The sequence below is a fragment of the Erpetoichthys calabaricus genome, chromosome 9 (genome assembly GCF_900747795.2).
Source record: "Erpetoichthys calabaricus chromosome 9, fErpCal1.3, whole genome shotgun sequence".
In the NCBI taxonomy this organism is placed as follows: domain Eukaryota; kingdom Metazoa; phylum Chordata; class Cladistia; order Polypteriformes; family Polypteridae; genus Erpetoichthys; species Erpetoichthys calabaricus.
The window spans coordinates 73,471,534-73,499,101 of record NC_041402.2 but is presented as its reverse complement, the minus strand read 5'-3'; the positions used below and the strand labels follow the sequence as shown (position 1 = coordinate 73,499,101).

The following is a 27,568-nucleotide window of genomic DNA, read 5'->3' as shown; positions in this document are numbered from 1 at the left end:
CTGTTCAGATATTGTAAATAACTAGCATTGTTACATTTTCTGAATTTTGAAACCAGCTTGGTACCAAAGTATCTGTTCTTGTGATACCTCTAGTTCCTTCACTAAATTTTTAAACCTGCAAACTCTTGATTTAATGTTTTAATAATTTTAATATATATTTATTAATATATTAATAAACATTGACAGAGTATAGTAGTCATTAAAAATACCCAGCACTAGAGAAGGATCAAAAGGTGTACTGTAAAGAAACCAACCAGAAGACAACGATATGCCTTCTGAATGATAAAGTAGAAGGGCAGAGAGTGACCAGTGCTGGAGCTGCAGTAGAGAGGACATGGGGAACTAGCAGGAAACAAATTAAATTTCTTTTAATCAGGAAATGTTTTCTTTGCCTCGTATTATTAAATTCAGAAGTTTTTGGGCCACCGCTTTATTCTGAAAGAAGCATGTTGTGTTCGAAATTTTACTTTTGAAGGCACTCTGGTCTGTTTTGTCCAAACTTTAGTTCTCTAGTCTTGTTAAAACACAGTGCAGTTTTATCATATTAAAGATCAATAATACTTATTATATACTATATATGCATTATATACATACAAAGAGCTTTAATTTAATGTTTGACTGAGACTCATTCCCCCTTCCAATTTTGCAACAAAGGGGACTGGTTTGGCTTGGTAGGAATTTTACTTTTTCATCATAGAGTGCATAAAAACATGATCATCATGGACTACCTAATTTATCTTAACCTCTGCATGTACTAAATTTATTCATTGACATTTTCTATTTGGTTACTGAAAATGAAATACTGCTTAAAATCAATTTTGAAAATAACATTTCAGAAATAATCATATCATTGTCAAATGAATTTCTGAATTATTTTTGTACTGAGTATGCTTTCATTTACACAAATTATTTTGTAGAAGTACAATTTTCAGACCAGGTTTGTCACAAAAAAACACTACGTCAGATTTGTGACATTTGATGAGATGACATTTGTATTTGCATAAGTATATGGAAGAAACATTAACTGATTAACAACCCTTATTAATAGTAATATTTAATATTGCCTTAGTTTTTCAAATCTTTCCCTCAAAGTTGCCAGTTTAAGATTATTTCAGAATTCCTAAAAAACAGTCTTAAGTTATTTTGTTTTCACGCTACCTCACATACCTCATTTGGCTATTTTAAGCCTGTTATTTCAGAATTTGTCATTGAATAGCACTGACTGTAACTGCAGAAGTTACTTGTAACTGGGGAAGGCATCCTATTCTCTGTGGTACCAAATATGTATCATATGCACTTTAGACATATTTTAATCATTATACTAGGGCTGGGCGGTATGAACAAATTTCTATATCACGGTATTTTTCAAAATTATACCAGTTTCACTGTATTCAACTGTATTTTTTTCCCCATGCATGAGTGGATGTTAACCACATTTTCCACTGCAATTACTGCAGTAGACTGGCTAAGAATAATCTATTGCACTGTCACGAGAATTGTACATTGTACAAAAAAAATTTTAATGTGCACACAAGTATTAATACAGGTATGCATGGCCCCATAAAGTAATAGCTTTCAAGAGGGTGGCACTAATGAAGAGAAGGAACCGCATTGCATGACAGTTGCAGTCAAAATATAGAACCTTTTTATTGAACAAATTTTGCAAACAACTTAAACTGTAATTTTGACAACATATTTTTAACCATCCACAGAAGCATTTAGACTTAGTAAAATATTCAGAGGTGCTTGTAAAATATTCAGAGGTGCTTGTCAAAAGTTGTATTGCACTGAACATGTCTTTTGTAAACCAACTACACTTTCTGTTAATGTTGTCAGTCTCTGTCCAATGACACGTTAGCTATATGGATTGTAATGGCGTTGGTTATCTTGATCCACCGCTTGCTTTTTTTGTCGTAGGCAGTACCTCTAGCAAATGCGTCTACAAGTAACGTCTGACTCGGGAGTCCTCTGGCTTTTTCAGTTTTACCTGAGGATGTGGAGGGTGCCAATCTTAGTTCCATACATTCATGGTACTCCAAAGCATGTTTGTGGTTAAGATGGTGCAGCAAATTGCTCGGGTTGCTGCCTCCGGCGACAACTTCAGCTCCACAGCATTTGCAGTAAATAGTTGTTTGGTCCACATCCGACCTTTTAAAACCAGAATCTACAAACAACAGACACGGCTCCTTTTTTTGGCAAAAGTTCTTCTGTGTCATCATGTTCAGCTTTATTGTCTGCTACAGCTTCAGTTTCAGAATGTTCTCTGTCCATTTTCACTGCTCAATACCTCCACTAACACATGTACTCCGTTGCATGCGTGTTTAGCGGTGTAGCAGTGAAAAAGGTCCCCCCATAAACATTTTCCCGCTGCACAACGTTCTGAACGTTGTTTAGGCTATTTAAACCGGCATTGCGGTATAAGAAAAATCCATATCATAACAAAAATAAAAAACGGTTTTCGGTATGAACAGGTATACCTCCCAGCACTACATTATACTAGTAAATATCATATTATTTTTTTCAAAATATGAACTAACAATACAAATTTAGGTTAGCTGATTCATCTTCCAGAATTGAGTTTGCGATCTCAGTAACTCAGATCATTGTGTGTCTTTGAGAGTATGGGCTCCCATTAAGACACTGGATGTCATACAATTGCTTCGAAACATTATGAGCTTGCCAATTTGGAAGTGTTGAAACATTAATGTAATAAATATTATTTTGTAATTGTGTTTAGATTGATGTGTGCAAGGTTGGCACCCTGTCTAAGCTCCCATCCCATAAATATTTTGGTGAGAATATTTATGTTTGGATGGACAACTGTGACCTTGTAACATTCACAGAGTAAATGGAAAGCATCTGTTCCTTTATTGCAGCTGTGTATGGAACTGTATTAAAAAGCAAATAATTTTGCCATTCGTTCAGCTGAGCCAGCTGACATTTCATTAGTCTCATAAATAGGCTCTCAAAGCATTCACAAATAATGTATTTTTATTCATAATTATTTTCTGTAATGGCATACAAGTAGCAATGATGAAAACCTTTTTTTTTTGCCTTGAAAGTGCCACAAGATTTTCCAGCTTTATTAAGTTAAACTATGTGGAATAAAAAAAATGTGTAGAAAACCACAATTGCAGTTCAGAATTCAAGCCATGATACAAATACATTTTTATATAGGCATACATGTACATGGGGTGAAAAAAAAGTTCTGAAAGTTTTGAACCTTACCTACAGTATGAAAAGCAATTGCAGTAAAAGCAAAGATGTTTTATTTTTCCACATAATCCACCTGAACACTAATAAACTTTCTTTAATTTTGATACTTAGATTAAATGTTGCATCTTTCTTGTGTAAGCACTAGGGCTGCCACATAGGATTATTTGTCGATTATTTTTTCACTTGTTCTAATGACTAATTTTGTCCAAATAATTAAAACAACTATTTGAATTTTAATCATTTGTTCCTACCATCATCACATTTAAACATTTATTATTTATAAAAACGATGATGAGCACAGCTGAAGATACTCATGTAATTGAATTTGTTCATTTTAAATTCTTGACATTAAACACTTTGAGTGTGGGAAAGAGGAGAGAGGTTGAGAGCATATTGCCACACGCTGAACCACCTGCATTGGGACCTGAGTGCAGCAGGTGACACCTCAGCACCACACTTGGAACAATGTGAAGTTTTTAATGGTGACTGAAGTGCCAGGCCTACCGCAAACCCTTAAGTTTTCCCTGTAAGTTGGAGGGCCTGCTTGCAGGGTTGGATGCAGATTAAGGTCATACCGAAGACAAAGCAATTGCAGGTTAAGGGCCTTGCTCAAGGGCCCAACAGAGTGGAGTCACTTCTGATTGACAGTGCAGATCCCTAGCCTCAGAGCCACGACCATAAAACACTATATAAATAAAATTTATTATTATTAAGTTCATTGGCAATTTTTCACTTTTTTAAAAGTAACCAACTAGACGTTTTAATATGTCAGTTACTGCACATGTACGCATTAATAATCCATCAAAAATACTGTGCGAAAGCCAACCATTCTGTGCAACACAAATGAACTCGCTTGGAACATCTGCTAAAACATGTTTCAGACATAAGATGTGTAAAGAAGAAATGAGAGAAAAACATTTATACCACACATTTCTTAAGCTGTTCTATTGTATTTAACTTGCCTATGTAATGATTTTTTGTTTTACTTAAGCACTCTGGCTAGTACATATACAGGCAATTAACAAGTACATTTAGTAGACAATGTATCTGTTCTGCACAAAGAAATACTGTGGCTCTAGCTTTTGTCCCTTTGCTAGTCACTAGGATGAAGTTCTCAAGTTAACAAGCTTCACAGTACTAAAAGAACTAGTGTCAAAAAGCTAATTAAGTGTAAGTGGATTAGTTCTTGGCTTGTCAGTTGCTATAATTTAGCATACTTCTTCAGGTGTTCATGCATTGAATTTTGCCTGATATTTGGGAGATCCCTCTTGAGCTGAATGTGGTGCAACTGCAGCCATGATTAGTATGCTCAAAAATAGTACAGAACTTTTTAGGGTGCTGATACTCAATGTTGGGGATGGTTAGGGATACAACTTGACTAAAATTTTATTAAATCACTTGGAGATCTGTATATAGACAACATCTTCACAACCTACAAACAATTACACTCCAAATGTAACTTTCCTGCAATACATTTCTTTCACTATCTTCAAATTAGAGACTTTGTTAAACAAAACCTTTACAATTTTCCCCACCTCCCATCAGCCTCTATTCCATAAAAAATATTGATCAGTCTTGAGGACTCAGACAGCATTCATGTAATATATAAAAACTTTTTAAAGTCCCTCCCTTTCAGAAAACCCAGAGTACAGTGGGAAAAGCATCTCTTACTCAACATTTCAGAAAAGGAGTGGAAGGCAGCCATGCACAGAATTAATTTGAGCTCCATATGCACAAAGCATACAATTGTTCAACTTAAAATTATATATCGAGTGGATCTGTCTCGTTTAAAATTGTCCAAAATGTTTCCAGGTAAAGATCCAACCTACGAATGTTGCAATCTAGTTCCAGCCTCATTGGGCCTTATGTTTTTGAACCTAGTTTTGTAAAACTTTTATGGATTGTTATTTGATTTTAATAAATTCAATAAAATGTTTAAAAATAAAATTTTTAGTCAATTACATTGATGAATCGCGGCAGCCCTAAAATATACTGTATTTCTGTATCTGACTAACACTTCAGGTACTTGACCTGGTTTGGAGAATAGGTTGTTTGTGGCCTCTCTTTGCATCCAGAATTTTGTGAAACATAAAGAGGATGGTTGACCGCTTTTCCCCAGAGAGACTTCCATAACCACCAGCATAATATTGACTTGTTATGTAGGCTTTTGGAGGCATGTATTCCATATGGACTAAACCCTCAACATCATAAAAAGTTGTGCATATAATATTGCCAATAGTTGCTTGGGTGATGAATTTTTTTGGTGAAGAATGTGTTTTTTTTTTTTGCTAAGAGATGTATTGGCATTTCATCCCGTTATGTAATGCTTATTAAATTTCTTTCACTTCAAATTTATTAACTTAAAATTCTTCTTGGAACATAGGATGTGATGATGCTTTATTTTAAGTCATCATTCTGGACACTTCACAAGCACAGACCATATTTAAGAGATACTGTTTCACACTTAATCACATAATAAAACAAAAGTTTTTTGCATGATTTTATTGTGAAACCGGCTTTTCCACTTTATCTTGTCAGGCAAGTGAACTTGCCTTCTTTCACACCAGCAATAAAATCTATCAGCACTGGAGTAAGAAATTGTTGTATAAATTGAAAACCTCAGCCTGTTATATACATGGTTGTAGAATACTTAAGATGGGATTTCCTGCGGGCCTTTGTTCAGTGACCTGGTGTCCTGTGCATACACCCACTCACTTCCTGCCGTGGAAAGCGAAGGGTAACCTTAGTATATTGTCTGCTGTGATGCAAAACCAGAAAAATGCAGCTATGGGCTATGTGCACCTTTTTATTTTTTCCTTACACCAGAAGTCATTGTACAGATTGTGAACAGGGTATGCAATTTCCTGTCTTTGATCATTATGCACATTTTATTAACACTATAAAATAACCAAGTTCTGTAAGCTACAATTTTAAATTTTCTGACCTAGCTTCAGGTACTTGCTTTTTATTGTGGATTATTGTGATTTTTTTCTTTTAATTTTTATTCTTACTTTATTATAAAAAGCAACACCAAAATGAACTTCTGAATGTTGAATAATGAAATTGAATAACATGGTGACACTGTTGTTAATGCTCTTGCCTTCATCTATACAGTGCTGGGTTTAAATCCAGAACACATACATTTTAGGTTAGCTAGTAAGTCTAAATTCGTCTGTTATGAATGAGTATGGATGTGAAAGGTTTGCCCTCCAGGCCTGGTTCCTGTCATATGCCCAATACTCCAAGGACAAGCTCTGACCTTTGTGGCCTTCTACTTGTTTAGGCAGGTTCTAAAATGATATAATTTTTTTTATTTTACAATTCTAGCAGAATGCTCTTGCCCAGAAGAGATGCAATTCTTCTTTTAGGCAGTTATGTTTGTCCCGTCCCTGTTCATCACATTTCCACAATGCAATTTTATCAACAAAACAAATTCAGCTTTATTCATTGTAATACTGTTTGATGTAATTATACTAGTGGTGTGATGTGAAATTTTGCATGTAAGTTGATAAATATTTTGTATGTCTTTATTTGTAATTTAGACAAAGCAATGTAATATTAGTGTTACATTATTGAATATAACAGCAATGGTTTGATTGTTTAGGAACCCCTTCCCCCTTTTAGGAATGGGTCTCTATGAATTTTACGACAGGGTTGGGGGAAGTGCCTCAAACAAGTTTGGCTAATATTTCTCTACTGAAGTCTCCCAGTCAACTCCCACAAGAAAGCCAGACTGCCTAACTGGCAAGCTTCATGGGTGTAGGTGTGAAGGTGCTCTCTGCTCCATTGGTCTGAAGTATGGCTGTTTGGAACTGGCTTGTATCAGAAGCCTTTAAGTACCATGACGTCCTTTTGGCAATAGGGGTTGGACAGAAAACCTATAAATTTGCTTGCTTTACCTCACTCTCTCTCTCTCTCTTACCAAACTGATGAAAGACCATCACACATCATGAACTGAAAAGGACAACACAAAGAAGAGCATAGCTCGGCAGTCATATTGAGACAGGCATGTGGCCTGTTCTGAAGAAAGCTGACCAAAAATTATGCCTTAACTAGAGACATTCTAAGTAACTAACAAGTGAAAACTACACCTCACCATTTATCAGGTTGTATGGTTGCCAATATTCAAATGTACTTTGCATATTGTTATTATTTATGAATATTATCAATAATATGTTATTGAAAGTGTAACTTAACTCCTACTTATCTTTTACTAAACCTAATTGCCTGAGGTTAACATGTAGAAGGGAAGGTGGGGAGAAGTTATATGGTACAGTACCTTATACACAGTGGAACGTCTGGGAGATGTGAGGCATTCTGACAAAGGCTACATATTAATAATACAAAAGGGTAAAGTAGAGTATATTACTCTACCAAGACAAAAACAACACAACTAGTAAAGGTTTAGCAGCTTTCTGAATGTTGGTATAATTAACTTCTGTTAGAGGTGATTTGCAGGTCACCAAGTAAGGAGAGAAGCATCCATGAAAGTTAAGAGGAATGTACAAAGGAACGAAGAAAGAGACAGAGGAGAAGATTTAGTTGAGATTAAGGAACTGCTCTGTAGTAATAGATTTTTTTTAAAATTCTGCTTCATTACCTGAGAGAGCAGGCTATAGGGAAGAGAGTGCAGTTTTTTGCTCATAAATTGGAATAAGCTGTGGCTGCTTGTTTACTCTGTTCAGATTAAATTATTGCTGCCAGACAATGTGCATTCACTAGGATCACCTTTTGTAAGATAAAATTGCCTAATTATAAATTCATTCTTCTATTAGCTTTAATCCCACGTGATTGCAGGGTCTGCCTGTCTGCAACGTCTCCTCCATTTGGTGCGATCCAGGGTGTCCTCTGGGGCAACACCACCAATTTTCATGTCCTCCTTGATCCGGTCCATTCAACGTTTCTTAGGTTTCCCTCGCAGGCATCTGATTTGGGGCTCAGGCGCAGTGCTGTTCTGGTCACTGAGTTTTCATCACTATGGGCAACATGCCCATACCATCGTAGCCATGCCTCACGCATCTTTTCCATGATTGGTGCATCTCCCATCCATTTCTGGACGTCAGTGTTCATGACATGGTCCCATCTCATCAATCCAAGGCTCCACTGCAGCATACGTGTTTCCATCATACTAAGGGCCCGTTCATGCTTTACAGTAGCTGTCCAGCACTCTTGAGTCATAGAGGGCAACTGGGCACACCACCATTTTGTATATCTTGGACTTAAGATGGTCTGGCATGGGGTGGTCGCAGAGGACTCCGTTGACCTCTCACCATTTCAACCATGGAGCATTGATCCTGCGTTAGGAAACAGGTTGCCATCGCTGCTGATGACTGAGTTGAGATGCTTGAAGTTGGCGACCTTCTTCAGGTCTTCACCAATGCTGATGGCGCAGTTGGTCTGCGGGCCACACTCCATGTACTCTGTCTTCTTGATGTTAAGCCACGTACCAGTGGCAAAAAAGCACGTCTTCCACTGCTGTGTTAGCTGCTCCAGATCATCACAGTCTTCATCCACAATGAATATATCGCCGGCGTAGAGGAACGACCATAGTTGGGGTGTTTGGAGATCAGAGGTTATCACGCCCATGCGTAAGACAAACAGGAGTGGTAAAAGGGTGGATCCTTGGTGAACTCCAACGTTGATTGCGAAAGGTGGTGAGACTCTCACTGGACACTCAACGACACTACTAACATTGCTGTATAGTAGCTTGACCCAGTCAACGTAGGCTTCAGGGATGTCATGTGATCATATTTTCAGGTAGCACCTGTGACCTTTGGGCAAACACAATATCTCCTGCAGTCAAAAAAGCATGTTCACTTGGGACAGAGTTTGCTGGAGTTGAGGGATACAGTATGCTTTGGCCAGCGTGGAAAGCAGTGGAAATTCAATCAATAGCATGTGAATGCAATAGGAGACTCTTTTCTGTACATGTCGATTTCTTGCTGTATCCCACTCATGGGCAGTGCCACTGATTCAGTGAAATAATCTCCAAGCAGATCTTCCAGAGCCCACTTTTTGAGAGGTGGTTGTTTCAACTCTCCATGATGTTCTGCTCCACTATCTCCTATTCCCTCTGTTTTCTGTGTCTACAAATAAAAGCAGTTACAAGCTTTTTTAATATAAAAATGACTAGTTACAATATTTTTTATATATCTATAGGTAAACTCTGATTAGTGAAGAACAATTTGGTCAGGTTATAACTCATGATATGTCCAACATTTAATATGTGACTATTGTCAGTTCCATTATGTGTCAGTGTTTGACCTGTCACTAGTCTGCTTTCTATCTCAGATGCTATTGTGAGAAGTGCTACTAGCATTTTACAAAACATAGTTTTTACTAAAAAGCACAGACACAAACACACACATGCCAAGTAGATGAATACCTGGTTGCGTTGAATAACTGCTTTACTTTCTCCTTCACCCTGTTGAACACAGTACTTCACTGGCTAGTTTCCAGATGTGGTAGAATTCTAAATCTTGCATCCATCATGGTGCTCTCCACAAGAAAATCATAGTCCCCACTCTGTCTGCCTGTGAGGTCTTTAGGAATTACACTTTATATACTTGACACAGTGGTTCAGTCTTTCTTCTTTGGTGCCATGCTTTGCCTAATGATGTGTTGCTGTGGCATGGTGAGAACCACAGTGTGGATTTGTTAATCGCATAGCACTGTGGTGATTGACTTGATGAGTTTAAGCAGTTGTACAGTGGGGCAAAAAAGTATTTAGTCAGCCACCAATTGTGCAAGTTCTCCCACTTAAAAAGATGAGAGAGGCCTGTAATTTTCATCATAGGTATACCTCAACTATGAGAGACAAAATGAGAAAAAAAATCCAGAAAATCACACTGTCTGATTTTTAAAGAATTTATTTGCAAATTATGGTGGAAAATAAGTGTTTGGTCACCTACAAACAAGCAAGATTTCTGGTTCTCACAGACCTGTAACTTCTTCTGTAAGAGGCTCCTCTGTCCTGCACTCGTTACCTGTATTAATGGCACCTGTTTGAACTCGTTATCAATATAAAAGACACTTGTCCACAACCTCAAACAGTCACACTCCAAACTCCACAATGGCCAAGACCAAAGAGCTGTCAAAGGACACCAGAAACAAAATTGTAGACCTACACCAGGCTGGGAAGACTGAATCTGCAATAGGTAAGCAGCTTGGTGTGAAGAAATCAACTGTGGGACCAATTATTAGAAAATGGAAGACATACAAGACCACTGATAATCTCCCTCGATCTGGGGCTCCACGCAAGATCTCACCCCGTGGGGTCAAAATGATCAAAGAACGGTGAGCAAAAATCCCAGAACCACACGGGGGGACCTAGTGAATGACCTGCAGAGAGCTGGGACCAAAGTAACAAAGGCTACCATCAGTAACACACTACGCCGCCAGGGACTCAAATCCTGCAGTGCCAGACGTGTCCCCCTGCGTAAGCCAGTACATGTGCAGGCCCATCTGAAGTTTGCTAGAGAGCATTTGGATGATCCAGAAGAGGATTGGGAGAATGTCATATGGTCAGATGAAACCAAAATAGAACTTTTTGGTAAAAACTCTACTTGTCGTGTTTGGAGGAGAAAGAATGCTGAATTGCATCCAAAGAACACCATACCTACTGTAAAGCATGGGGGTGGAAACATCATGCTTTGGGGTTGTTTTTCTGCAAAGGGACCAGGACGACTGATCCGTGTAAAGGAAAGAATGAATGGGGCCATGTATCGTCAGATTCTGAGTGAAAACCTCCTTCCATCAGCAAGGGCATTGAAGATGAAACGTGGCTGGGTCTTTCAGCATGACAATGATCCCAAACACACCGCCCGGGTAACGAAGGAGTGGCTTCATAAGAAGCATTTCAAGGTCCTGGAGTGGCCTAGCCAGTCTCCACATCTCAACCCCATAGAAAATCTTTGGAGGGAGTTGAAAGTCCGTGTTGCCCAGCGACAGCCCCAAAACATCACTGCTCTAGAGGAGATCTGCATGGAGGAATGGGCCAAAATATCAGCAACAGTGTGTGAAAACCTTGTGAAGACTTACAGAAAACGTTTGACCTCTGTCATTGCCAACAAAGGGTATATAACAAAGTATTGAGATGAACTTTTGTTATTGACCAAATACTTATTTTCCACCATAATTTGTAAATAAATTCTTCAAAAATCAGACAATGTGATTTTCTGGATTTTTTTTCTCATTTTGTCTCTCATAGTTGAGGTATACCTGTGATGAAAATTACAGGCCTCTCTCATCTTTTTAAGTGGGAGAACTTGCACAATTGGTGGCTGACTAAATACTTTTTTGCCCCACTGTACAATGTCCAGATTGGCTTGCAGAAAGAAGACGATTTTGAAGCACAAAGCTCACCATTTCCTAGTTGCCAATACAATACAGTGCCAGTAAAGAACGGGTATGAGGAAATGCTGTACTTTAGCTGTAGCATGTTCACAAGTAGCGGAAACCCCTCATTCTAAATGACCGAAAATGGTCCCATATCCATCACAATTAAAGCAAAATGATAATAAAAGATAGATATATACAAGTGTGTGTGTATATATATGTATACATATACAGTGCATCCAGAAAGTATTCACAGCGTATCACTTTTTCCACATTTTGTTATGTTACAGCCTTATTCCAAAATGGATTAAATTCATTTTTTTTCTCAGAATTCTACACACAACACCCTATAATGACAATGTGAAAAAAGTTTACTTGAGGTTTTTGCAAATTTATTAAAAATAAAAAAAACTGAGAAATCACATGTACATAAGTATTCACAGCCTTTGCTCAATACTTAGTCGATGCACCTTTGGCAGCAATTACAGCCTCAAGTCTTTTTGAATATGATGCCACAAACTTGGCACACCTATCCTTGGCCAGTTTCACCCATTCCTCTTTGCAGCACTTCTCAAGCTCCATCAGGTTGGATGGGAAGTGTCGGTGCACAGCTATTTTAAGATCTCTCCAGAGATGTTCAATCGGATTCAAGTCTGACTCTGGCTGGGCCACTCAAGGACATTCACAGAGTTGTCCTGAAGCCACTCCTTTGATATCTTGGCTTTGTGCTTAGGGTCATTGTCCTGCTGAAAGATGAACCGTCTTCCCAGTCTGAGGTCAAGAGCGCTGTGGAGCAGGTTTTCATCCAGGATGTCTCTGTACATTGCTGCAGTCATCTTTCCCTTTATCCTGACTAGTCTCCCAGTTCCTGCCGCTGAAAAACATCCCCACAGCATGATGCTGCCACCACCATGCTTCACTGTAGGGATGGTGCCTGGTTTCCTCCAAACGTGACGCCTGGCATTCACACCAAAGAGTTCAATCTTTGTCTCATCAGACCAGAGAATTTTCTTTCTCATGGTCTGAGAGTCCTTCAGGTGCCTTTTGGCAAATTCCATGCAGGCTGCCATGTGCCTTTTACTAAGGAGTGCCTTCCGTCTGGCCACTACCATACAGGCCTGATTGGTGGATTGCTGCAGAGATGGTTGTCCTTCTTGAAGTTTCTCCTCTCTCCACAGAGGACCTCTGGAGCTCTGACAGAGTGACCATCAGGTTCTTGGTCACCTCCCTGACTAAGGCCCTTCTCCCCCGAACGCTCAGTTTAGATGGCCGGCCAGCTCTAGGTGGTTTCAAACTTCTTCCACTTACGGATGATGGAGGCCACTGTGCTCTTTGGGACCTTCAAAGCAGCAGAAACTTTTCTGTAACCTTCCCCAGATTTGTGCCTCGAGACAATCCTGTCTCAGAGGTCTACAGACAATTCCTTTTGACTTCATGCTTGGTTTGTGCTCTTGACATGAACTGTCAACTGTGGGACCTTATATAGACAGGTGTGTGCCTTTCCAAATCATGTCCAATCAACTGAATTTACCACAGGTGGACTCCAATTAAGCTGCAGAAACATCTCAAGGATGATCAGGGGAAACCGGATGCACCTGAGCTCAATTTCGAGGTTCACGGCAAAGGCTGTGAATACTTATGTTCATGTGCTTTCTCAATTTTTTTATTTTTAATAAATTTGCAAAAACCTCAAGTAAACTTTTTTCACGTTGTCATATGGGGTGTTGTGTGTAGAATTCTGAGGAAAAACATGAATTTTATCAATTTTGGAATAATGCTGTAACATAACAAAATGTGGAAAAAGTGATGCGCTGTGAATACTTTCCGGATGCACTGTATATCGCAGTATGCTAGGCAGTAGCGTAATGGTTCAATTGCCTAATGCATAGTGGTTCAGTTTTAGATCTTGGGAAGCTACATAATTGATGTTCAGCTGATAAGATGATTGTTATTTTTTTTCTTTTGTTTTGGTGAGGCAAACATGTTTTACATGCATATTGTGGTGGCTTTATATTGTTTATAACATTAAAAGAAACAAAATATTTATCTAATAGTATAATTTCCACATTTTACAGATGTTGATATGGTTTAAAGGTAATAAATGGCTCTGATTTTATGGACAAAAGATTTTATTTACAGTGTATATATCTTTTACCTAGTAGCAAGAAATTTGGCAATCTTATGTCTGAAAGCATTTTTTAATGCAAATTACTTAATAGCATAGTTCAGTGTGTCATGTTGTGCGCATATTGATTTGGCAAAATTTTACACCAGATGCCCTTCCTGACGTAACCCTCTCCATTTATTCTGGCTTGGGACCAGCACAAAGAAACGCACTGATTTGTGCATCCCCTGTGGCTGGATTAAATGTCAGATGATAGTGGATTTTTCCAAAAGGATGGACATGGCTTTGGTGAATATGTATTTTAAGAAGAGGGAAGAACATAGGATTACGTACAATAGTGGAGGAAGATGCACACAGGTAGATTATATCCTATGCAGAAGACTCAATCTGAAGGAGATTGAAGACTGCAAAGTGGTGGCAGGGGAAAGTGTAGTTAGGCAGCATAGGATGGTGGTCTGTAGGATTACATTGGAGATCAAGAAGAAGAGAGCGAGGGCAGAGCCAAGGATCAAATGGTGGAAGTTGAAAAAGGAAGACTGCAAGGTTGAGTTTAGGGAGAATGTGAGACTGGCACTGGGTTGTAGTGAAGAGTTACCAGACAGTTGGGAAATGACAGCAGATGTAGTAAGGGTGACAGCAAGAAGGTGCTTGATGTAACATCTGGACAGAGGAAGGAAGAATGGGGAAGTACAGGAGAGTATACAGTGTAAGAGGATAGTAAAAAAGAAGTGGGATAGTCAGAGAGATGCAGAAAGTAGACAAGATTACAAGGAGATATGGCACAAGGTGAAGAGAGATGGCGAAGGCTAAAGAAAAGGCATATGATGAGTTGTATGAGAGGTTGTACACTAAGGAGGGGAGAAAAGGACCTGTACCGTTTGGCTAGACAGAGGGGTTGAGCTGGGAAAGATGTGCAGCAGGTTAGGGTGATAAAGGATAAAGATGGAAACGTACTCACAAGCGAGGAGAGTATGTTGAGCAGGTGGAAAGAGTACTTTGAGAGGCTGATGAATGAAGAGAACGAGAGAGAGAAGAAGTTGGATGATGTGGAGATGGTGAATCAGGAAATGCAATGGATTAGCAAGGAGGAAGTAAGGACAGCTATGAAGAGGATGAAAAAAGGAAAGGCCGTTGGTCCAGATGACGTACCTGTGGAAACATGGGGGGTGTTTAGGAGAGATGGCAGTGGGGTTTTTAACCAGATTGTTTAATGGAATCTTGGAAAGTGAGAGGATGCCTGAGGAGTGGAGAAGTGTACTGGTGCTGATATTTAAGAATAAGGGGAATGTGCAGGACTGTATTAACTACAGCGGGATAAAATTCATGAGCCACAGCATGAAGTTATGGGTAAGAGTAGTGGAAGCTAGGTTAAGAAGTGAGGTGATGATTAGTGAGCAGCAGTATGGTTTCAAGCAGTATGGCCAAGAAAGAGCACCACAGATGCGATGTTTGGTCTGAGGATGTTGATGGAGAAGTACAGAGAAGGCCAGAAGGAGTTGCATTGCGTCTTTGGGGACCTGGAGAAGCATGTGACAGGGTGCCTCGAGAGGAGCTGTGGTATTGTATGAAAAAGTTGGGAGTGGCAGAGAGGTACCTAAGAGTTGTACAGGATATGTACGATGGAAGTGTGACAGTGGTGAGGTCTGCAGTAGGAGTGACGGATGCATTCAAGGTGGAGGTGAGATTACATCAGGGATCGGCAGCGAGCCCTTTCTTATTTGCAATGGTGATGGAAAAGTTGACAGACGAGATTAGACAGGAGTCCTCGTGGACTATGATGTTTGCTGATGACATTGTGATCTGTAGCGATGGTAGGAAGCAGGTTGAGGATACCCTGGAGAGATGGAGATATGCTCTAGAGAGGAGAGGAATGAAGGTCAGCAGAAACAAGACAGAATACATGTGTGTAAATGAGAGGGAGGTCAGTGGAATGGTGAGGATGTAGGGAGTAGAGTTGGTGAAGGTGGAGAAGTTTAAATACCTGGGTTCAACAGTACAGAGTAACAGGGATTGTTAAAGAGAGGTGAAAAAAGAGAGTGCAGGCGGTGGAGAAGAGTGTCAGGAGTAATTTATGACAGATGGTATCGGCAAGAATGAAAGGGAAGGTCTACAGGACAGTAGTGAGACCAGCTATGTTATATGGGTTGGAGGTGGTGGCACTGACCAGAAAGCAGGAGACAGAGCTGGAGGTAGCAGCGTTAAAGATGCTAAGATTGCACTGGGTGAGATGAGAATGGATAGGATTAGAAATTGAGTACATTAGAGGGTCAGCTCAAGTTGGATGGTTGGGAGTCAAAGTCAGAGAGGCAAGATTGTGTTGGTTTGGACATGTGCAGATTTGAGATGCTGAGTATATTGGGAGAAGGATGCTAAGGATAGAGCTGCCAGGGAAGAGGAAAAGAGGAAGGCCTAAGCAAAGGTTTATGAATGTGGTGAGGGAGGACATGCAGGTGATGGGTGTAACTGAACATGATGTAGAAGACAGAAAGATATGGAAGAAGATGATCTGCTGTGGCAACCCCTAACAGGACCAGCCGAAAGAAGAAGTGTGTCATGTCATGCAGTTTTAAATCTATACATTAATTACATATTCCATTTTGCCTGAGTGTCTGTGTATTTACATTAAGGTAACATTTTACTACTGCAAAGATAAAAATAAGACTGATGCAAACTTATTCTATACAAACAATATTTATTCTCAATCAGAAGTGTATATTTTTTGCATATTGTCATTCCTACTTTGATTTAAATCACAATTTGCAAAAGTCAAAGGTGTAGTCAGGTGGCTTTCAACAAAGAAGAAGATGTCATCTTTCCTTTGCAATCATATACCAAATTTCTCCTTACAAGCTTATTTTTATGAGTTGATATTTCTGAAAATGAAAAGCAGACCAGGATTACATCTTTTGCCTCAGTTTATCCCTTTTTGCAGAGGTAACTGACAGATGTTGAGGCAAAAGAAATGTTATTTTTCTAATACAATTGGCTAAATGTGATCCTAAATACAGAAATGAAAAAAATGAATTAAAAAAATAAACAGTCATTGTGACTCATTTATTCTTTCAGACCAGCCTATGCCCATGTGATGTCTTTGTATGGTGATTTATTTATGTTGTCTTCTGTATTTTTATACCTCTTCTATAGCACTGGGCTTTTTTGTTTTATATGTTAGCATTAGGATTAACTGAAAGCCTGACTGTACAAAAGCATAGCGAAAAATAATACAGGTCACATTTTGATAAGAACAAGAGGGTTCAAGGGTACACCTGGATCGTTGCTAGTGGTTTGGTGAAAATGAAATTGTAAGCCAGATGAACCTCCGGTGAATGGAGACAGCTGAGTTTGGGATGCCTTTGACACTAATTCATCTGCTCTCAACAAACCACAAGACAGATTTGAAAAGTAAATAAAGATGGATCTGCTTAAAAAGTTGAATGAAGATGGCTAAACTTAGGCAGCAACTTTTTAAACTGGAAGTAAACTGGTGAGAAAAGTTGCAATATTGTATACTGAATTCTTAAAATGTTAGAATGGAAATTATTTCAAAATTTTATTTTCCAAGGCATCTTTTTGAAAAGGATTTGAATGAAAATAAATGCATATCAAATGTAATTTTTCTAATGTTATGTGCAATCATGGTGTCCTACTGAGTTGGCTTTAAGGTTGACAGTATTTTAGTGTGAGTACCATGTTGAAAAATCTTAGTCCAGGGAACAGATAATAAAGTGTGGCTGTCAATCTTCGAGATCAAAAAATAAAGAAATCTTGAGATGTCTTGATGCCAACAGACCCGTGCAGCAAAGCCAAATGTACCGCACGGTTGGATTTAAATGTGGAAGCACAAGGAATCTCATTAACAAACATAAAGAGAAAAGTCATGATACTTCTTGGTGGAATGACTATTTATCACAAACATCAGAACACCTAAAAAATCTATAAAACATTGTCTAAAATAAGAACAAAATAATATCTTCACCAATTCTAAATAAGTACTATCAGTAAAAAAGTATAGGTTATTAAAAATAATACATAGTATACAGCTCATCAGTAATGTAAGTAGTGTATTTTGTTTTTAGATAAATTTTGAATGTCTTTATAAACAAAGCACACACTCTGGGAGAGTTCTACAAGGATGCAGTCACATAGCTCAGTTAGCTTTTGTCAAAGATATCACAATTAGAGCTTGAGCTCAGTTGACGGTGGCATGAAAAAATTTCAGTTGTCAGGCATGCTTGTTATTGCAGACAATCAATGATGTCAGATATTTGAATAATCATCTCTATCATGGCGGCACGGTGGCGCGGTGGGTAGCGCTGCTGCCTCGCAGTTGGGAGACCTGGGGACCTGGGTTCGATTCCCGGGTCCTCCCTGCGTGGAGTTTGCATGTTCTCCCCGTGTCTGCGTGGGTTTCCTCCGGGCGCTCCGGTTTCCTCCCACAATCCAAAGACATGCAGGTTAGGTGGATTGGCGATTCTAAATTGGCCCTAGTGTGTGCTTGGTGTGTGGGTGTGTTTGTGTGTGTCCTGCGGTGGGTTGGCACCCTGCCCGGGATTGGTTCCCTGCCTTGTGCCCTGTGTTGGCTGGGATTGGCTCCAGCAGACCCCCGTGACCCTGTTTGGATTCAGCGGGTTGGAAAATGGATGGATGGATGGATCTCTATCATCCAGAGGTTCAGAAAAAGGTTTAAAAAAAAAAAAAAATTTTTGATTGATGCATATTTCTAAATTGATTAGCTGCACTCATGCATTGACAACTTTATAAAATGCTATGATAAAGCCATAGTGTTGGATTGTGTATACATTTTGACTTCTCTGTATATTCCATTCAGTCTAATGCTATTATTATCTGTGGGATTAATTTAGTTTCAAAAGATTCTTAGAAAACTTGGTTGTAAATCAAATCTTTGTGCTTTTTTTTTTCTTTGTTAGGTCACACAGGACGATTCATTAAAGCACTTTTTGGAACCAGTATTATTTTTCTCCTTGCTCATGTGGCCTTCCAGATCTGCTTACATACTATTCCTGGTCTGGATGAAGAGATAGCCTACAACTGTAAGTAATTATTATTATTTTTTATTTAACTACATGATACTGTGATTTTCCAAATATGATTGTATTATTTCAAGAAAGATTTTCCCTCCTCACGCCCCATAGCCTGTATCACGCTTCAGGCAATGGTACCATTTCAGAAATTTTAATATTGGGCTACTAGTGAAAATCCATCAGCTAAAGCAGTGAAAGGTTGAAATGGTGTGCTACCAGTATAATCAACAATAGTGTTTTCTGAAGTTATGGAATTTAAAATGAACACTATTTAGACTTTTGTTACTTTTAAACTGTCATTATCCTGCAATATATGACTGTGATATGTGCTTTTCAGGCTTACTTCCTCACTGAGAAAATTCAAATTTCTTTTGTAGAAAATGCAAACAGTAATAATACATTTTATTTAATTGTGTCCTTTGAGGGTAAATTTCAAGATAAAGCTATAAAATAGTATCAGCACTGTAGATAAACATTTTATAAAAATGTACACATTGATTATCATCCATTTCCATAAATATTTTATGCATCAAAATGTTACTGTAATGTTTATCCTTTTTAATACATACTTTACAATTGTAAGAACTTAATTTGTCATTAATGATAAAGAAAGACACTGATTAGTTCCACTTGATAATAATTTTAAAATTCTGCTTCCAGGCAGCTGAAATACATTGCAAGTGGCTATTTTGGAAACATTTTGAGATTCTTTTTTCTTTCTTAAGAACTTTATTATTCTTATAGTGTTAATGGCCAATAGACTAATATAAATTTGCATTAAACTTAAACTTTTTGCAATTGTTCACTTTCTTTTTATTGTATGTATAGTTCATGGATTCAATTGACTGAAACTGTGTTGATTTGGGGTGGCGCAGTGGGTAGCGTTGCTGCCTTGTTGTTAGGAGATCCGGGTTCGTATCCCGGGTCCTCCCTGCGTGAAGTTTGCATGTTCTCCCTGTGTCTGCGTGGGTTTCCTCCGGGTGCTCCGGTTTCCTCCCACAGTCCAAAGATTGGCGATTCTAAATTGTCCCTAGTGTGTGCTTGGTGTGTGTGTGTGTGTGTGTGCATGCCCTGTGGTAGGCTGGCACCCTTTCCGGGGTTTGTTTCATGCCTTGCGCCTTGTGTTGGCTGGGATTGGCTCCAGCAGACCCCCGTGACCCTGTGGCTAGGATACAGCGGGTTGGATAATGGATAGATGGATGTGTTGATTTGGATTTACTTTTATGTGCCTTGTGCCCTGTGTTGGCTGGGATTGGCTCCAGCAGACCCCCGTGACCCTGTGTTCGGATTCAGCGGGTTGGAAAATGGATGGATGGATGGACTTTAACTTGACTGGGTTTGCAGCCTTGGGGACAACCGAATCTTTCTGTGGTGCACTAGACGAGCTCTATGGACATTTCTTTGTACCGTGATGATCTATGCGCTGGGGATGGCCTGTCGTCTTGATTATAATTTATACACTGGATTGCTCTCGATTCCTTCTATACGTGCTTAATGACTAAGAAATTATCTGAGGTTTAGACCCAGCTGGATACGGCTCTCGGCGATCCCGCCTGTAATACCCAGCATTATATGTATGTGGCTGTATGTTGGAAAAGGGCAGCACGGTGATGCAGTGGGTAGCGCTGCTGCCTTGCAGTTAGGAGACCCGGGTTCGCTTCCTGGGTCTTCCCTGCATGGAGTTTGAATGTTCTACTCGTGTCTGAGTGGGTTTCTTCCCTTAGTCCAATGACATGCAGGTTAGGTACATTGGTGATCCTAAATTGTCCCTAGTGTGTGCTTGGTGTATGTATGCGTGTGCCCTGTGGTGGGCTGGCGCCCTGCCCTGGGTTTGTTTCCTGCCTTGCGCCCTGTGTTGGCTGGGATTGGCTCCAGCAGACTCCCGTGACCCTGTAGTTAGGATATAGCGGGTTGAATAATGGATGAGTGGATGGATGGATGTATGTTGGAACCTCCGAATTTTTGTATCTTCATGTGCATTTTGTAATATCTCCTACTATGCTTTTTCTGCTGCTTGCTGCTCATCTGCGCCTCCCGTCTCACCTTCTCCGCTGTGCTGTGCTGCTTCTCTGCTACTATAAGATAAGCATTGCTCTCTACTATGCCAAAATAGTCTCGTGACAAACTCCTTCATATTAAACAGTTTGTCCAGAGCAAATGGTCAGACTGGAATGTCCTAGAAGACAATGGTATTGTGTGACGCCAGAAATATTTACATCGCGGGTCAGGTCGCGGCCACAGCCAGGCTGCGAATTAAAAGTTCACCAGCAGCATTTGCTCAGGAATATGCCGTCCTACTCATGGCTTTGGAAATAGGAGTGTCAGTGTGCCAAATCTGCAATATGTTAAAATAAACTCTGGTCATGGATCTGTGCACAGCGAACCCACATCGGCTAATATTGCATTGTTTAAGTCAAGATCTCTTAATGGCAAAGCACTGGTGCTGTCAGAATTCATTACAGACTCAAACCTTGACTTGCTATGCTTAACAGAAACTTGGCAAAAATCCAAATGACTTTACATCTGTCACGGAGGTGACTTCACCCGGATACATTCACTTCCCGAGGCCTAGCAGCTCAAGACAAGGCGGAGGAATTGCAGTAATTTCTAGATTGAGGTTAAACATCAAAAGAATCCCCATTGACGGTCCATTGTCTTTGGTGTCTGGCTCTTAAGCTAATAACAAAATCCAGTCCTGTCTCACTTATTGTTGTCTATCGTCCCCCAAAATACAATGCATCTTTTTTTATCTGATCTGACTGAATTATTAACCCACTTAAGTTCACTTTCCCAGAGAGTCATTCTTCTTGGCGATTTCAACATCCATATTAACATTAATGTTTAAGGTTTTTTTACTTAGTCTTGTTTACACATCTGAGACTCAGATTACAGCACTCCCTGGGTGCCTTGTCTGTTGTCTCAGTGTATGCTCCGACCGCAGTGAGTGTGTCTTTGCGAGGGAGACATTTTATTCGTAGCTTCACTCGGTGGTTGATGGGTGCCCACGAGGTGACACTCCTCTGGTCATGGGTGATTTCAATGTAGCCACTGGCACTGACAGGGCTGGCTATGAGGATTGTCTCGGTCCCCATGGGTCTGGTGACCGTGGTGAAAGTGGCTCCATGTTCCTTGACTTTGCAAAAGGTCAGGAGCTGTGAATCGCTGGATCCTGGTTTCAGTGTCCAGAACCGCATCGTTGGACTTGGTACTCCAATACTGGTGGTGCGGCAAAGGAGATCGATCACATCCTCGTGGGCAGACGCTGGAGGCTCTCGCAAAACTGCAGGGTCTACAGAAGTGCCCAGTTTGTGACTTCTGACCACAGACTTCTTGTTGCTACTCTTAGGATCCAGCTTAGGTCCAGTAGGTTACCACCTACTAGAAAAATGAGCTTGGATTTGACCAGACTCCAAGATCAGGCTATTTCTAATGAGTCTGCATGCAGTTTGTGTGAGGAACTTGCAGATTTGGGTACGACTGCCGATCTTAGTGTGATGTGGGAGACCTTCCGTGACAAGACTCTGAAGTTTGTTGAGGGTTGTGTTGCTGTTACCGGTGTTCCCAGAAGGAGGTGTTTCATCTCGCAGGGCACACTGGATATCATCAAGAGGAGTCGCAGCGCATGGCTCAATGGCAACTCTGGTCTGTACCGGGAACTGAGAAGGACGGCTGTTAGAGGAATCTGTGAGCAAGTGACACACCGTCTGTGGTCTAGCGACCCACGCCCTGCTTATAGAGGTATCAAAGCATTACGCACATACGAATCTGTTCCTCGGAGAGTCGCAGTCAGGGCGGCTGATAGAATGGTCCTTACGGATGACAGTGCAGTGACTTGCTGGGCCAGCTACTTTGAGCAGTTGTTCAAAGCTGATCCTCCGGCTAGCACGTTGGATATCTCGGGGTCCACGGTTCTTAAGGCTGATCCTCCAATTAGCTGTGACCCACGCAATCTCACTGAGATTGCACAGGTGGTGAACCAGCTGAAGGGGGGAAAGGCTGCAGGGGTCTGTGGTATCTGGGGTGAACTTCTCCAGGCTGGTGGTAAGGCTGTCCTCCTGGCATTTTAAGCAATCTTTGCTTCCATCTGGGAGACTGGCATTATCCCAACTGACTGGAAAAAAATCTGGAAAGGGAAGGGTGATCGCCTGGATTGCAGCAACTACAGGGGGATAACACTGCTCTTGGTGCCGGGTAAGGTCCTTGCTAGGGTCGTCCTCAATAGGATCCGTGATCACTTGCTCACCTACCAGCGACCGGAACAGTCTAGTTTTACGCCTAAGAAATCTACCATCAACCGCATCCTGGCACTGAGGGTTCTCATGGAGTGCAAACGCGAATATTGGGAGAGTTTCTTTGCAGCCTTTGTCGATTTTTGTAAAGCGTTTCGACTCAGTTACTCGAGCTACCCTGTGGGACATCCTGAGGGTTTGCAGGATCCCCTCGAGGTTGCTGGATATCATGGCCTGTACACTGGTACTGAGTGCTGTGCAGAGTGGAGGCAGAACCTGTGTGTTTTTCTCAGTAGATTCTGGGGTTCATCAGGGGTGTGTTCTTGCTCCTATTCTGTTCAATGCTTGTATGGACTGGATGTTGGGCAAGGTCGTAGGGTCCAGCAGCTGTGGGGCATCTGTTGGTGAAGAAAAATTTATGGATCTTGACTTTGCTGACAATGCTGTGATCTTCACGGAGTCAATGGAGGCTCTGATCAGGGTGCTCGAGAGACTGAGTGAGGAGTCTGAGTGTCTGGGCTTGTGAGTGTCCTGGATAAAAACCAAGATCCAGGCCTTTAATGACCTCTTGGGCACAGACATCAACAGCGTGTCTGTTTGCAGAGAGAGTGTTGACCTTGTCGAGACGTTTACTTACTTTGGCAGTGACATTCATGTCTCTGGTGGCTCTTCCTATGAAGTCAGTAGACGGATTGGGAGAGCATGGGGGGTCATGAGGTCGCTGGAACGGGGTGTGTGGCGCTCCCGATATCTATGCAAAAGGACAAAGGTCCAAGTCTTTAGAGTCCTGGTGCTTCCTGTCTTGCTATATGGTTGCGATCCAGTGACCTGAGGTGAAGACTGGAATCCTTTTTTGGTACTGTGTCTCTCCGGACAATCCTTGGGTACCGTTGGTTTGACTTTGTGTCGAATGAGCGATTGCTCATGGAGTCTCGAATGAGGCACATTACCTGCATTGTGAGGGAGCGTCAGTTACGGCACTACGGCCATGTGGCGCATTTCCCTGAGGGTGATCCGGCTTGCAGGATCCTCATTGTTGGGGACCCGAGTGGCTGGACCAGGCCAAGGGGTCACCCACGTAACACCTGGCTGCGGCAGATAGAGGGTCATTTCTGGAGGGTGGGACTGGACTGCATGTTTGCTTGGGGGGGTTGCCAACTGGAATCCCAAGTTGTTTCGTCGTGTATTGAGTGCAGCAACGCACTGTACAAGTGCATGCTCCCTAACTTGACTTGACTTGATTTTACAGAGTTCTTAAACTGCAGACCTATCTAGAGGTTAACTTTTCTTTCTAATGTTATGGAGAAGGTTATTTTTCTTCAACTGCAAACCTTTTTAAATGAAAATGGAACTTTGGAATTATTTCAGTCTGGTTTTAAGGTACACCACAGTTCTAAACAATCTTTTATTAGTAAGTGACTCTGGGGATACTGCTGTCTTGTTGCTTTTAGATCATGCAGTTGATTATGACATCATTATCGCCCATCTTGAGCAGCATGTGGTTATCCAGAGAACTGCTTTGGAATGGTTCTGGTAATACCTAACAAACTGAAGCTTTTCAGTCAGTCTGGGCATTTTCTTCTCTTCCTTGTCCCCTCTCACCTGTGGGGTTCCTCAAGGATCTACTGTTGAACCTATTCTTTTTTTCATTGTACATGTTGCCCTTAGGGTCCATTTAAAAAAAAATATATATATAAAGGAATTGCTATGCAGATGATACACAGATACTGTGTATCTTCCACTGAAAGTGAACGTAACAAATTCTCTTAAACCCTTACTGGAATGTCTGAAAGACATCAAAATATGGATGCCAGTGAATTTTATTAGTTTAAATGACAAAAAACAGTGATTGTATGTTTTGGATCTTCTGATCTTACTTCTGCTGCTACAGGTAAACTTGGCCCTTTGGCAACCTACTGTAAACCCTTCACAAAAAATCTTGCTGTGATTTTTGATAATGTCCTCAAACCAGATAAACAAATTAACTCCATTGTAAAAGCCTGTTTCTATCAGCTCAGCATACTAGCTAAAGTCAAGCTTTTTCTTTGTACAGATGAGTTTCAAAAACTAATTCATGCTTTTGTCTCTTCTCAGCTTGGTTTTTGCAACTCGTCGTACCCTGGAGTTAATTTCATCCCTTGATTATCTTCATTTGGTCCGGAACACTGCAGCTAGACTTCTAACAGGCACACAAAAGCAGAATTACATCACACCAATTTTAGCTTATCTTCACTGGTTTCCTGTTTGCTACAGGATTGAGATTAAGCTATTACTGTTTGTTTTTATGCCTCTGAATGGTTTAGCCCCCCCCCCCAACCCCCCCTTATCTTATGGACCTCTCACACCCTTATGATCAATTAGGTCCTCTGACCAGAAGTTAACAGTCATGCCGATGTATGGATATAAGCACAGAGGGGACTGTGCATTTGCAGTAGCTGTCCCTAAGCCTTGGAATAGTCTACCATTTTATATTAGATCAGTGCCAACTTTTAAAGCCAGTCTGAAATCTTTTTGCCTTATCTTTTGCTTGAGAGAAACTGTTTTTTAAATGTTTTTTATGTAATTTGGTGTATTTATTTACTGTATATATGTATTGGTGTGTATGGGAACTGTACAGTACTTTGGTCAAATTCTGTTGTTTTAAATATACTCCATAAATAAAATTGACTTGACTTGGTGCTTGCGTGATTGCCCTTAAATAGGGTAAACCATTAGTTGTACAGGGAACAGAAACTGAATTTACAAAAGAATTGTAAAATCCTTGTAGCTTACCGTTATTTAAGTATCCAGATAAAATAAAACTAAATAAATCACTATATTATATTAAGTGTTGATGGGTAGTTTGTTTTGTCCTCTAATTAAAGTAGGATAATTGATTAATATAAAATAGTTTATTCTGACAGGGTTTAGACAAAGGTGTATAAAGTACTAATTCAGAAAAGAATGGAGTTCTTTAATGAGAAGCAACCATCAATGTGGGATATGATATTGTTTCAATATAGTATTTTGGTATAACTTATGTAAATGCTCTCTTTTGTCCTATTATTTTGTGGGAGCACTTAAAAATAAAACTTTTGTGCATTGATGTGCTACAGTGGCATGGCCATATTTTTCAGAGCTCAGTAAAAAAAAACACTCAAGATTATTCACAACTCTAAAAATTATTGTAATTTATACGTTTCACTAGTCATTACATTTTATTGACTTTCTGATTGTCAGTTTTGATTGTAGTAAATGCAGATTCACTTTAAGCCCAAAAATTTATATAGTGCTCATGGTATTTGCCGTTTTATTTTTTGAAAAGGCTTATTTCTTTAATATTTTAATTAAAAAATATAAGTACTGTATGTGTTAAAGGAAACACAGTCATCTCGTGCTGGGAGGTCAGTGTCGGGATTAGGTGGATAAGACTGCATTGGAGGTGTAGGAGGAGAAACGTCTTGCTTGTTGGGGGGTCAAAAAGGAAGGAAACATAAACCCTGTGGAGCTATTGTCCGAAATAAACGCCTTTTGTTTGAACCCAGGACTATGTTGTGAAGTTTTGTCTTGGGGTTTGAAGTTATTCAATGCCCCCTATAGGCCACAGTGGATATATAGCCATTAAAAGCGGGCTTTAAATGCACCTCTTCCAGTCTTGATATATTTTTAAGCTTTTTAAGGCTGCCTGTTGTCGTCTTCTAGACTTTTGAGTATTGCTTATATGTTTGTGTATTTCTTTATTTGTTCTGCATTTGAAGATCCCACAAAACCCTAGACCCTACCACAATCCGGCCATCAAAATATTTATTTAGATGTAGTTAAAGAGAAACACATTTGTGGCAAAACAATGAATAGAGCAGGCCCGGCCTTAGGCATAGGCGAAGTAGGCGACCGCCTAGGGCCCCAGCGTCCGGGGGGCCCCGGATCGACTCCTTGGTCTAATTTTCACGCATTTCACAGAGCTTCCAGGGGGGCTCCGCCCCCCTCAGGGGGCCCCTGGACCCCCCTTTCGCCTAGGGCCCCATAATACCTAAGACCGGGCCTGAATAGAGATACTTCATGCATTCTCACTCTATAAATGTAACTAAATGTTGAATGTCAGAGTATGCATTGTGTCATTAGATGTGTGTTGTAGCATTATATTCACATTTGCTGTGTAAAAAGATTTGAAATAATATATACAGCAGAATGCTACAGTATGTATAATAATTAACATTTGAAAGACATTTTTTTTTGCATTTTGCTGCTTTTATAAGTATTTTAATTAGTGACTGTTTGAAAATGTAAAAAATTAGTCCTATTTTGATTAGAGTCTGTTTAGTACTTTAATTTATTTTTGTTAGTATTTTAATAAATACTAATAAATTAGTACTTTGTTTAATTTATTTTTGTTAGTATTTTAACTGTAATTATGAAAGTTCATGCTGTCTTAATTTCTTACAGGCAGCAAGTGGGAAGTCCTTTCAAGACACATTGGTGTATCCAGGTATGTAAGGCATATCTACAGTGAGGAGAAGGTGAATGGTCAGGTAAAGACAGTAAGGAGTAATTAAGAGAGTACGTACAACTAGAAACTTTGCAGTTGCTTTACATTTTATATGTAGACAATTTTTGCCCAATAAAATATGACCTGCTTTCTA

General features: G+C 40.1%; 1 protein-coding gene across 6 annotated transcripts in view; it reads left to right on the top strand.

The window, feature by feature from the left end:
- piezo1 (piezo-type mechanosensitive ion channel component 1) overlaps positions 1-27,568 on the top strand; it is a 389,501-nt gene that overhangs the window by 175,719 nt on the left and 186,214 nt on the right. For all 6 annotated transcript variants that reach the window (XM_051932193.1, XM_051932192.1, XM_051932194.1 and 3 more), the window contains exons 4-5: positions 18,607-18,729; positions 27,372-27,414. In XM_051932193.1, coding sequence (XP_051788153.1) covers positions 18,607-18,729; positions 27,372-27,414 — 166 coding nt within the window. The remainder of the gene's footprint in view (positions 1-18,606; positions 18,730-27,371; positions 27,415-27,568) is intronic.